Source organism: Parasteatoda tepidariorum, chromosome 10 (genome assembly GCF_982258835.1).
Source record: "Parasteatoda tepidariorum strain Cologne lab strain chromosome 10, Ptep-v5.0, whole genome shotgun sequence".
In the NCBI taxonomy this organism is placed as follows: domain Eukaryota; kingdom Metazoa; phylum Arthropoda; class Arachnida; order Araneae; family Theridiidae; genus Parasteatoda; species Parasteatoda tepidariorum.
The window spans coordinates 2,693,498-2,707,849 of NC_141764.1; the positions used below are offsets into that span (position 1 = coordinate 2,693,498).

At 29.4% G+C, this 14,352-nt stretch overlaps 1 protein-coding gene across 1 annotated transcript in view; it reads right to left on the bottom strand.

Moving 5' to 3' along the window:
• Nucleotides 1-13,510, bottom strand: part of Hel25E (ATP-dependent RNA helicase 25E) — a 46,145-nt gene extending 32,635 nt beyond the window's left edge. Inside the window, exons 1-5 of the mRNA XM_016047848.4 lie at nt 13,323-13,510; nt 12,907-13,135; nt 9,617-9,744; nt 3,089-3,365; nt 1,371-1,489 (exon numbers count right to left, since the gene is read on the bottom strand). Coding sequence (XP_015903334.1) covers nt 1,371-1,489; nt 3,089-3,365; nt 9,617-9,744; nt 12,907-13,105 — 723 coding nt within the window. The 5' untranslated portion in view covers nt 13,106-13,135; nt 13,323-13,510. The remainder of the gene's footprint in view (nt 1-1,370; nt 1,490-3,088; nt 3,366-9,616; nt 9,745-12,906; nt 13,136-13,322) is intronic.
• Nucleotides 13,511-14,352: the final 842 nt, after the last annotated feature.

Below are 14,352 nucleotides of genomic sequence, written 5' to 3' on the forward strand. Positions count from 1 at the left end.
ATGCTGGTCGGAATTAATTGCCTGAGAGCAGACATACGACCACAAAGGATTAAACATTTATGACTGAGGATATTAAAATTCATAATAGACACAGTAGCAATGGATCTGTAAATAACTAAAACTCGAAAAAAAGAAAAAGTAAAAGTAAGTTTTAAATTCACAAGATATATTGTAATACACTTTGGAAAATTCTTTAGAAATGAAAATACATTAAACATTTCGGATAAGTAATAAAAAACATACCAAGTTATATTTATAAATTAATAATTTAAAACAAAATTCTATATTAGTTTGCCAGAGTTGGGGTTTTTAGACATTCATTAGCATTTCAGAATTTAAATCATTTCCCTAATATATATATCAATATTTTCAGAAACTAAATTCTTTTAAAAGAACAGAAGAAAAAAAAATTCTTCAGGTTGCATTTTGAGCTGGATAACTCATACTTTTAAGACAGTTCGTTTCTAACAATACCACTGGTTTATTTCTAAAATCATCTAGCCAAAATTAGGAGTATTTCAATAGCATTTTTTGAACATTACGGAAAAAATATATGCATAAGCTTCCTTCCTGTATAGGTCCGGGGTGATTGTGAGCCCAATTCAAAAATCCGGAAAATTTCTTGAGAAAAATCACTAATGACGCATTTCAAAAAATTAATGTCTTTGTAAATTTAAATCACCAATATTTTCAAAACATGAAATTCCAAATAAATTGTACACAGCATAATTTAAATAAATAATTATGGATAGGTTTACTTTTATCTCTAATCATATTTATTATTGAACCAGAAAAAAATATTTACAAATGAAAAGGATGCTAGCTTTAACTTTTTAAATAAAATATACAAGAATTTTTATACATAAACGTGATCGACAATTTCTCGAAACTTCTGGACCTCGGATTTCCGAAAATTTCCAGATCGCAGTCAGTGAAAAATTCGGACATTTTCTGGAGCACAATTCATCTCAGATAGGTGAAATGAATAAAAAAAAAAAATAAAATAAACATTACACGAAATTGGTTCATCCACAAAATTGGTCTTTGCACAACCAAAAACTGACGATTAAACGGATTCCTTGTTTATACTTTCCATGCTATCAAAATAGGAAGCACACATTCCTCCCCTCCCACAGAACCTATAAACATCACCAGCTCCCTCATGCCCAGCCACCCACCTATTTCAACACAAGAAAATTATTCAAACATCTCCCACAACTGTACTGCTATTTGAATCCTTTTTCAAACATCGTGACTAACATCAGTGAAGAGATTTTTCATTCAGCCATAATATATTTGGAACTGTCTAAAAGTAGAGCATACCAGTAGCACAAAAATATTAAAATTTGTGAATAAAGATGAGACATTACATCTTGCATGAACTTCTTGCAGACGGGACGAATTTCTTTACTCAGCGTCGCACTGAACATCATCACCTGCTTCTCGTGGGGGGTGCTGCGGAAGATTTCTTGAACATCTCTTCTCATGTCTACAAAAATAATAATTCCGTTAGTCGCATGCCTTAAGAATTTTTTTGAAGGAAAATTTTTTTTTATTCTCAAAAGAAAGAAAAAAATATATCATGAGCATTTATTTCACAGAGAAAGCTGCATTTACTCAAAATCAATTATTACATATGCGAGAAAGGTATTTTTTAAAAATATAATTCTGCAGAAGAAAAATTCTCCAGCCTAACATTCTCTGCTTCCCCCCAAAAAAATCTTTCCGCAAGAACTCAGTAGTGTTTTGAGACAATGTTGCCACGATTCTACCACGGGGTTCATAAGTAAAATTTTGCAGAAAATTGCTAAAATATTGGAGGTTTTTGATGTTAAATTTGTCTTTTCTACTATTTTCAAGGAACAATGCTTTTATTTTTGATAATATCTCAGAACAATTAATAAAAAGTTGCACATCAGTTTAATACTTTTAAAAGATATAGGTACACCTAGGTAATTTCGTTACTTCTAAATCTTTACTTTTGTAACAATTTTTAATTTATTCATCAGTTTTCAATAAGCTATAGGCGGTTAAATGAATGGATACCATTGGAAAATTTTAACCACAGTAAGTCAATCTCTAAAAGGTAGTTTTTTTTGAAGAAGAAAACAAACACATACTAATAGAAAATGAGATAAATAATAAAATAGGTAAACTATATCAAAATAGGTCATCTTGCATAATTTTGCATTTTGAGTTCAAAAAAACATTCAGATGCACTCTTCATGTTTTACATGACACCAAATTACATACATAAATTGTATTGTGCCACTAATATTTAACATAAAAAAATTGTTTTTTCGGTTTAAAGAAAGATTCTGTGTTTCATTAGTATAGTCTGTCTTTAAAAATAATATTTTTACTGTAAATTAATAATCAATAACTTTTATGTCCAGAGCCACTGCTTTTCTTTTGATTGCATTTGTTTTAATCTATTTAAACATCATGTTTAGCTTCTGCTTTATAAAATGAAATAAAAAATTAATAGAACAATTACTAATTTAAAGTAACAGAAACGTCGTCTTTACAGAAGAAAGTATGGAAAAAAAATTTCTAATTGTAAAAGTAATGTATTTTTGATTCTAATATTATAGGCAATATTCTCGCATTTTGTAGACGAAAAAATACGCTAATTATTTCCTCGTTCGAATTTTGCAACTCATTGCACAAATTAAAATTTGTTAATAAATTTAACGATAATAAATTGATATTCCTACATAAATTAAAAATCTTAAAATCTGTGCAAAATCTCCCAAAATAAAGATCAACAATGATATCACATGAATAGGACTCTTTAAAAAAGAGATACTCAAATAAGTTCATGTGTTTCTAATACATAAAAATTGGCAATTATACAATTTTGTTTAATTAATATAAAGTCTTTTTTTAAGTTTATTTCCTTCTTAACATCCATATTTCATACATTCAATCAAGAAACATGAAGACTGGTCATTTGACCGGCTATGGTAGAAACAGGCATCGATAAAGTGTTGGTATGTTTAGTGTTAAAGAAGAAATCAGGTGATTTGAATAAATGATATTTTTCAAAAATATGGTTTGATGTTCAGAAATTAATGAACATTGTTACCTAAAGCTTCAAGCATTTTATCACATTCATCCAGAACAAAATGTTTGATGTAACGGAGATTAAGTTTTTTGCTTTTTACTAATGCCAATATTCTTCCAGGAGTTCCAACAACAATGTGGGGACAGTTGGATTTCAGAATTTTTTCATCATTTGTTATGGTCATTCCACCAAAGAAGACGCTCACTTTGATTGTTGGCATGTATTTCGAAAAACGTTCATACTCCTTGGATATTTGGAAAGCTAACTCTCTTGTGTGACACATGACCAAGACAGAAACCTATTAAAAAAAGAAAACATTTTTTAGATTTGTCATGCACACTAGAGGATTACACGGTGCATTACCAAATCTTTCAACAAAAAATAAGTGCTTTATTTTTTGTTGCATAATAATTAATTTAAAAATAACTTTTAAGTACTTTTACACCTATTAAATACTATACATGGGTGCAAGTCGGAGAGAAGGCCAAGACTGAAAATTTTTTGACTGAAATACCTAACATGCACAATACCCCCTCGACATATGCAAACTATCGAAGAAAGCTTTACCATAATACATCAAGTTTAAATACTGTACAAAAAATATTTATTCATCTGTCCTTTGATAAAATAACAACAGGACATAAGAAAGTAGACCAATAACGTAGACCTAAAAAGTATTTTTAAGGACAGGGAAAAAAAATTCTGATTTCCGTCTTCGAGTCAGTTTTGTTTCCGTCTTACTTCCGTCCGCGGACATTTTCGAAAGACGGAAATCCGTCCTGGGGACGGAAAACTTGCATCCATGTACTATATACATTAACAAAATGTAAAATAATTTACATGTTTATGTTAAATTTAAAAAGGGATTTCTGAATAAACAGAACATTTTAGAAACAAAAAAAAGTCTTAAACTGATTTCTATAAATGAGGGTTGCATCCTTATATGTTAGTAATACTTATTTAAATATTCAAGCAATAATTCTATTTCAATAGGGAATTTCTGAGGAAAATTACTCAATCTTAGGGAATTTCCTAAAGTGTTCAAAAACTAGGAGAATTTTTATTAAACTAGTAGAGCAAAAGAAACTGGAAAAATCCAGTAGAGTTGTCAGCTATGTATTAAGTAATTCTGGTGAAGGGAAAATTTGTTATTTGGAGATATATTGTTAAAGAAGGTAAACATGGTTGCTAGACAGTTTTTGGCAGTTCTGATTTGGCCTCTTTTTACTTGTTCATTACTATTTGTTCTTGGTGCAACCATCATACATTAGTGTTCACTTTACAAATTATGGTTTAAATTACAACGTTGGTCTTGAAATGACAGATTCTTCTTTTAAATGAAAATAATAAATTGGGTAACAGGGGTTTGTGTAGATTTTTTTAAGAGGTACTTATTTTGTGAAAATTTAGACATAATTTGTGAAAATTAAAAATTATATTAAAAATTCAAGACAAAAATATGGTTAAGTAGGAAAATATTTTCAGAAATTGTCACTACAAGTAAAAATTATTTTATACTGTTAAATTTCTATTTTTTCTTATTAAAGGAATACCATCAGTTCCAGCCAAATCTATGCAATTAAGCGGGTTATTCAATTAAAAGGGGAGTGCACTATTCAATCTTAAATTCTATATTTTTGCAGAATTTTACTTTTTAAATGGTATTTATGGCATAGCATAGCGTTTTGATTAAATAAACTCATTTTTATGATCAATAAGCAATTATTAATACTAGTACCTTATATAGAAACTTATATAGTACCATAAAACTTAAATGTCATTTAAAGTTACATAAAATCAGAATTTTTATTTTCACTTTATTATTTTCTAATTCTCGAAACTTAAGAGATTCCAAATCAATGCCCTATTTTACAATAGCTTGGGAGTTTTTGAAACTTATCAGGGGTCTGTTTAGAAGAAATTTGGGTCCGTTAACAGACCCTTCACAAACTATCTTTTCATAAAAACGGATCCTTCACAAAATATTTTAACTTAAAAACGGACCCTTCACAAAATATTTTAACTTAAAAATGGACCCTTCACAAACGATTTTCTTTTTAACCGGACCCTTCATAAATTTGTTTATCTTCATTATTATTTTGTTAATCGAATAAATCCTTTCCTGGGCAGAAAACAAGAAAGATGGATGTAAACAAATTAAGTTTTGTCTTCGGCCGACGATTCTTTCATTATTCGTCTGAAATGAATATTCTGCGTTCAGCAGTGTAGGCTAAATACCAAATATTTGTATGTTGCATCTCTAATTTAGAAACAGCAATTGTTGTTTATTTTTTTAAAATGTAATTTTTTTAATTATAATTTTACAATGTTGAGCATAATCTTGTATGTCTTTACAATTTAAAAACTCCTTGAAATTGTTTTTTTTTTTTTTGCAATAACGGACCCTATTTGCACAAATTCATCCCTGGTTGAAAGAATGCGAGTAATTTTTTCACAATTTCATGAAAAACGGACCTTTCACAAAATGTCTGGACAGACCCCTGCTTATTGTTTCCAAGATTCATTATTTTCCCCCCCTTCGATTAATTCAAATTATTCTTTTTCGCGCACAACTTGCAACCATCATTAGTGATGTGCGAAAAACGAACGAATCGATATTTCAATCAACTCTTTTTTGTGAATCGATTCATCAAGTTCGTTTTTGAAAAAGAATCGATTCTTTTTTTTTAATTTTTTTTTTTACAATATTTTGTACTCTACACTTTATAAGCTTATTCAGAGTTAGTACTTATACTTACTAAACATCCGCATATGCATTTGATACAGCATTTCGTTTATACAATTGGAGCTTGATAAAATCCTATCTCAGTCGAATAGACACAGGTCCATTCTCACTCGAGTATCATGCGAATGACAATCTGATTGGTTGAAAATATTTACATGCGAACAACTAGCCAATAAGGTACTCGTATGTGTGAGAGTTTTCGCAAGCGGAAAAATCGCATCCGATGAGAATGACCCCGATGTCAACGTTAGCGCACAACCGGTTTCCGGAGGAACTTGAAGGATGAAGGGAATTGAAAATGCTATTAATGCAATACGTACTGTATGCATCACTCTCTCTCTTTTTCTTTTCATCTACGAAATTAATAAGTTCTATTGATAAACAACAATTAAAAAATGGCAACAACAACTGAAAAGCTGTCTTCTCCAGTTTCGGTTCTTCCTTTCAAATAAAAAAGATATTAATGCTGTAAAGCTCAGATATTACTTTTCAGTTCTTTAATATTAAAGAGCGAATTTTTTCATTCATATGTTTAATTTTCGATTTATAAATTTCAGTAAATATGAAGTAAAGCAGAGTTTTATGTTATCGTTTATTCTATGTCAAGGAGCGAGAGCCATAGAAAATGAAACCGTTGCGCTGATTGGGTAATGAACTTACGTATGAATGCAAATCTCTGATTGGTTGAAAATGAGTTGAATGAGACAAAAAGAGTCGAGAATCGAATGAACGGTCCTCTGATTGGTTAAAAATGAGCCGAATGCGAGAAAAAGAATCAAGAGTCGAATAAACAACTCAATGAACTGTTTGCCTATCTCTTAGCATTAAAAGAATCATAAAGCCAAATGAATCGATTCTTTTGAACTGTTTCCTATCCCTTAACATTGAAATCGGCTCAAAGAGTTGAATTGAACTTCTAAACGATTCATTTGAGTCGTTTCGTATCTCTTAACATTGATATCGGCTCAAAGAGTTGATTTGGATTTCCAATCAGTTCTTTTGAGTCGTTTTCCTATACTTTAACATTGCATTCGATTCACTGAACTGTTTAAATGATTCATTTGAGCGGTTTTATATCTTTTAACATTAAAAGAACTGTTTTGAGAAACGAATCGATTCTTTTCGCTATTATCTTTTTTTCTAAAATTAAAAGATGCCTTCAGAGGGATGGGGGTTATGAAAAGGGGCAAGTAACTAAAAATTTTCAGAAAAAAAGATAGGTTTTTTTTATTTATTTATTTATTTATTTTTTTTATTTATTTATTTTTTTTTTCTTAAGAAAAGATTAAAAAAAAATATTTATTTTTTTAATGATTGAAAAACTATTTATTGCGAAAAATGTGAGTATTTAGAGTAAATATTCTTTTACTGCTGGGGGGAGGGATATTTTTAATTATTTTATTTATTTTCTTTTTTTCTCCCCTTTTCTTTTTTTTTTTTTTGTTAGGAATACTTTTAGACAAACTTATTGAATATCAATGCATATCCTCTCACTTTTTCAAGTTTTAATTTTTTAAGTTTTAAAACGCAATTGAACTATTTTTTTATTTTGTTTCACGTTATACAATTTGAATTTTTTTCATTATTATAAGTGAATTTAACGTTTTATTTTTTTACGAATATCTTTATTATTCATTATTGGTCTTTATATTAACAATTTTTTTTAAAAAAATTATTATTTTTTAATAAAATTGATGAATCAAACAAATATTAAAAAAAAATAAAAATATTAAAATTCTAAAAAAATTATTAGCATTGCCTAGATTAGCAGTTCCTAAATGGTGTTTCGCGGAACCCTTGGGTTCCGTTTAAAATTACAGGGGTTCCACTAGTTAGTACTTTTTATAGCCACATTCAACTGGACCACCCAAGTGGAACATTCTGCTTTTGAACCCTAGAGCCCAAGATCTAGATTAATGGTTCCCAATTGGTGTTCCGGGTAGCCCTATGGTTCCGTGGAAAAGTTAAAGCGGTTACACGAGATAGTACTTTTATAGCCACCCAAGTAGAACATTCAACTTCTGATCCCTAGAGTATAGGATCTAAAAGAGTGGTTCCCAAATGGTGTTCCATGGAACCCTAGAGTTCCGCCAAGAATTGCAAGGGTTTCTCTAATTGGTACTTTTTTTAGCCACATTCGGCTGACCGCTTAACTGGAATATTCTGCTTCTGCACCCTAGAGACTAAGATCTAAATTAATAGTCCCCAATTGGTATTCCGGAAAGCTCAATGGGTCCGTGGAAAAGTTACAACGGTTACACGAGATAGTACTTTTATAGCCACCCAAGTAGAACATTCAACTTCTGACCCCTAGAGTATAGGATCTAAAAGAGTGGTTCCCAAATGGTGTTTCATGGAACCCTAGAGTTCCGCCAAGAATTGCAAGGGTTTCTCTAATTGGTACTTTTTTTAGCCACATTCGGCTGACCGCTTAACTGGAATATTCTGCTTCTGCACCCTAGAGCCTAAGATCTAAATTTATAGTCCCCAATTGGTGTTCCGTAAAGCCTTATGGTTCCGTGGAAAGGTTACAGCGGCTACACGAGATAGTATTTTTATCAGGTGTTCCGCCGAAAGAACGTTAATTATTTAGAGTTCCATGGCAGAAAAATATTGAGAGCCCCTGACTTAGATCAACTAATTCAAATACTAAAATAGTCTAAACTAATTTGTACGACCACCTTTTATAAAGACTCATCCATTATAACGACCATTAAAAAAAGAATCAAAGAATCGATTCATATAACCGTTCATTTTAGTGAATTGATTCTAAAGAATCGATTCATTTAAATGAATCGATTGGCACATCACTAACCATCATTCACTGGATTAAGCAATGATTATTCTACTTAAGAGAAAGACTACGTAACACATTGTATATATGTTTGATTTTTGAAACTTTTTCTTTTCAATGCTCATAGCACCCTAGGAGGGAGTAAATTTATTCTGTACAGACCCCTTCTTATGCAAGATATACTACTCAAGAGAGACACAATGTTGTGAGGGCTTCGAAACACACCATAAACAATAACCCAGAAGTACAGGTACTCAAGAGCTTGCAACGCAGTGTTAAAAAACACTATCCATTGCAAAGATTGACAATTAAAAAGTTACTCAAATAATTTTCTTATTTAAAGTAACATAAAGTACAACTAATTTAAAGTAACATTATCTTTACTGAAGAAAGTTTAGAATAAAAATGTATAAAAGTGCTTAATTGAAAAAGTAATATTTTTTAGTTCCAATATTATATGCGATATTCTCGAATTTTGTAGGTGGAAAAATGCAATAATTATTTCCTCTTTCAAATTTTGTACACAAATTAAAATCTGTAAATAAATTAAAAATCGTAAAATCCTTACATTAACTCCTAAAATAACGATCACGAATAGAACTCTTTAAAAAAAGATACTCAAATAAAAGTATGTAAAATATGGTGTTCTGTAAAGGAAGAAAAAAATGAAAGAAAGGACATCATTTCTAGAGCAAATTACCTTTTATACTTCTGTGATTTCTGAATTTCTTATTATTAATGTGAAATTCGAGCTGAAGCCAGTCATTACCGACGTTTTTAAAAATATCAAATGAGAATAGAAAAATCATACTTGTTTCTATCTTTTATGATGCGCAAGAAAAACATCTTTGAAAAAAAAATTCTGCAGAAAAAACATGTATTTTTCGAAAAATTATGCAGAAATTTGGGTTATTATAAACAAAATTTTCCTCTTCCCAAATAAAAAATCTTGTTGCAAAAACTATCATTCTGCAACAATGATTTACAATATTATTCTAATTAAACTTACTTGATTATCAACAGGATCCAATTGCTGCAACGTTGCCAAAACAAAAACTGCAGTTTTACCCATGCCAGATTTAGCTTGACACAATATATCCATACCAAGAATTGCTTGAGGAATACATTCGTGTTGCACTAGAAAAATAAGTTCAATCAATGTACATAGCCATATTTTTCAACAAAAAAATAAGCACCTTTTAAGCAGTAAAAAAATATTTGTAAGCACTATATACATTAACAAAATGCAAATTAATTTTCAGACTTTTACATTACCATGATACAATAACTAGTTTCTGGCAAAGCATTCTTTTTTATTATTATACTAGTTATTACAAAATGAAGCCGGAAAATTGAGAATATCTCGCGAAATGTAGCAGAGTTGCATTTGAGATAACAAGAATCTCATCGAACACAGCTCAGTAGACATACAACACGGACCTACAAATATTTCATCAAACACATAAGTAAACTGATTGGCACTTTCATACATTACAGACTGTACACCGAAATATATTACGGTGAATGAATTGTGAAAATGTTGAATAGAACAATGTGAAAACCACGCTTTTGCATAATATGTGGCAAAAATTGACATGGTAACGAAAACAAATCTCTTTTCAGAAAAGAGAAAATTAAGCACTTTTTAAAAACACTCAATGAAAAAAGCACCTTTAAGGGCTTTCAAAAAATGAAAATAAGCACCTTTAAGCACTTTTTAAAAACGCTATGCACCATGATGTTATGCAACTTAAATTTTATTAACATTCAATTAATACCTCCATTTTCCACTCAGAACTCCTGTTTCATTTTTAACAGCTATGTGAAGAGAGGCCTTATTTAAATATTCCATTTTAATATTTAATAAAATATTTTCAGCATTTAACCTATTTTGTTAACACTATACTGCAATTATGCACAGAAAGAAATCTTTGAAAAAATAATTTCAGTCATTTAAGATTTTCAATTGGAAAATATTTTATTATGTCCGTAAAGAAAATTTATTTGAAGTTAGTAAAAAGTGAGAAATATTACAATATAAACAAAGGAAGATTAATCAGTAATCAAGTTCAATTGGTCCTCTCATTTAATAGTACATAACTGAAGTTTGACCTTGCCATACAGGTTAAAATATTAGGGACTAAGTGCTTGGTTCGTCATAAACAGGTTTATTTATCTATTGTACTATTCAAGAATACTTTTATTTCATTCGTGTTCAATTCTTTTAGCATAGTGGTGATTCATCACCAGTGTCAGTAACTGATGTTATGCCCTTCAAAACTGTTTATTACATTTTTCAGTTATTTTGTATTTTCAATTTAAACTAATATATTTATATTTAAATTTTTTTTTTTTAAATAAATGTCTTTTCTGTCATCCTGTAATGCAGAAATTATAACATTTTTTTTAAAAAATATTGTAAAAAATAAAAGGTTAATTTTTGATCAAATTTAATATTTTTTTTAAGAAATTTTTTTTTTAATATTGCCATATTTATTCTTATGCAAAAATATTATTTATCAGTATTAAAAGCATATTTATATTTAAAGGATTAGATATTCACTTTTGTTGTTCAATGAATTGTGGAGCTTCAAAAATTATAAACCTTTTTCTATTTTATTATACTATTTTCTTTTAATAAGTTATAGTAAATTGTATAAAAAATATTAAATATTTATTGATACATGTAATTATTATGCGTACAATGGTTACACCTATAGAATTTTTACCTTTTACCAAAGTTCAAGGTTTTGGACAGTTTTACCCAGTTTAGGACAGTAAAACCCACGTGTCCTATCCAAAACCAGTTTAGGATGTGCACAGTAAAAGTTTTCTTATGCATGAAATTTAGAAAATTCTTGTAAATTCAATATAATTTTGCCCCTCTATAAAATTGAGATATGCAATGCCCATGAATAAAAGTGTGCTATATAACTTGGGAACACAGTATTTAAAATAATAAACACTTCTACTTGAACCTTCTACAGTAGTCTCGATTAACAGAGTTGTTACTATCTCAAGTTTTTTGTTCCAGCTTATTTTTAAAAATAAAGCCAAAAAAAATTCCGAATTTTATCTTTAAACAAGATCCAACAACTTGATTAGGGGTGTTTATCACAGAGAGCTAAGAACTTTGAAAAATACATAAACAAATATCAATTTATACATGTTTAATATTTAACATAACTTTTTAAATTAGCATTTATAATTAAATTACATACTAATGCAGACACCTTGATAGTAACTCATTCAAGAAACTAACTTACTTCGTACAAGAAACGCACTATTGGATTTTAAAATCACACTAATATGAATCGCGATATTAGATTTCAAAAAAGTGAAAACACAAATAGCAATAATTAATTTTGAAATCGCGGACGTCTGATTCGAAAAATTTGTTGTCCGCGTGAAATTTTTGACCGCCGAGGACGGGCGGTTTTTCGAGCCCTGCAACCTTTGTCTATCAAAAGGTACCGCATCTCGCGTTTGAATCAAGTTAGCATGTCTTATATACCAGTGAATAATTGTTAAATTTTTGTAGTGGTAGTTAGGCCATAATTGCTTTAAACGGTAATTGGAACAGAAATTACGATTTAATTCCTGTTCCAACATATTGCATTCGATGAGTAGCACATTTCTGCAAAGACTGTTGTGTTGTTAATCAGAATAACTGAATTCACATTTCAAGAAAGTACCAAAAATTTTAGATTGGCCCTTTTGTACAAGAAAAGGAGACAAAAACAAAATGTTTTGGTAAGTAGCTTACATTTTATTTTGATAGCTTTACTTCATTTCTAACTAACTGTTGTTGGTTTTAACCCAGAAAAATGTCGAAACAATTAAGACAACACAAGTTTTTAGAAGAAATAATATAAATTATAAGAATAATTAGAAGAAATATGTTTGCGGAAAATGTACAATGGAAAAATCCCATATATGTAAAATATGCCTTGTGCGATGAATTAAAAATTCTCATTCTTTGTGTTTGTAATACAATAAAAATTAGCAATACACAATTTTGTTTCATTATAATCAAGTTTTTATAGTTTAATACTAACATCCATATTTCATAAATTCAATCAAGAAACTAAGTCCAGTCATATGGTAGAAATAGGCATATATTAAGCGTTGTTATGTTTAGTGTTGAATATATTACAATTGTACCTTTACTTTTTTATAATGTACGCTTTTACCGAGTGTTTCGGTCATCTGAGAGAATCCGGACTTAACTTAATAACAGTTAAAGCACAATTGTAATGTTACAGCTGTTCAAAACTTTAACTTTATAACAACACATACCTTCAGATGGATGTTCAAACCCGCAATCAACAATTGCTCTTAGTAGCTCTGGTTTCAGTAGGAAATCTCGAAATCCGGAGCTATGTATTGAAACATAACCACCGGTTGGTTTCTTTGTCTCAACTACTGTTTCAGGTACAGTAGTTTCCTGTTCATCTTCATCTTCGTAGTCCAATAACTCAGCTTCGTTTTCAGTCATAATTTAGCCAAACGCTTGTATAATATTTATCTGGGTAAGAAAAAAAAAGACATAGAAATTTTGTTATCACTAAAATAGCTCATGGAATTAAAAAAAAAAATGGCTAGAAAGGTTTAAATGTTTAGAGTACATTGATCATATGAGAGAATTCTAAAAGAAACAATTCAATAATAAATATTATAATAAGAAAAACGGTTAGTTAACTTCATAAACTTACTAATTAAAAGTGGTATAATATTACGTGAAAAACTGTTGATTATTTCAGATGGAAATTTTAATTAGTCGATCAAAAATATATCCTCTCTCCAACAACCAAGCTTCACTTCAATCAAAAGTTTCAATTTTTAAAAACGATTCAGGCGAATGGATAGTATTTTCTACACTAGGGTGCACTGCAAGCTCTTTATTGACTTCCGGGTCACTTATGCAAGTTTATTTTGAAGCCATTGGGCTCACAATGTGATCATAGTGTTTTGAGACTTTCTTGAGTAGTTTTTTCTTGTATACATGCATTTGTTACCTGATTTATTATTTTTTTTTTAAAAAGAATATTTATAAAAATTGTCGTTTGAAGACCTGTCATTTCAAGACGTAAGAATCGTCATTTGAATAAAAAAAATCGTAATAAAGCACTTCTTACCTTTTCAACAATAATTGTACGAGTATATTGTTGAAAGCACTTGCACTTTGAAATTTAAAATTAAGTAATAATTTGTAAAATGACCTTAATCTCGCTATTCGAACCATATTTTGCAGATGGCAGGCGCTTCTCCTATTTTAAGGGTCTAGGAACTGAATCCCTCATAAAGTTAGACATTCAAATCAATAAGATCGAGTAGTAGTATGTACATTAAAATCCGATGTATTATAAATGCTACGTTTGGCAAAAATCAGATTCAAGATATAGTAATACACAGTTTCTATTTTAAAATCCTGCTAAGTAGTCTGGAGCCTCATAAAACTTTTTAAAATGGATAAATCTTTAATTTCTGAAATATTATTTTTATTTGCTGAGCTATATTTTGGTATTAATGTAAATCTAACTAATGTTAGTGCTAATTTCCATTTTTTATAATAACTATAAATGCATTGTAAATGCTATTTACTTGAATCTATCGGCAACTCATACATCCAAAAAAAAAAATAATAATAATGAAGGTAAAATAGTAATAACAGTAAAAACTTAAAGTATTGAGAATTAAATTTAAATTATAGTTTAAGTGTTTACTTGAAGCCTACTGATATTA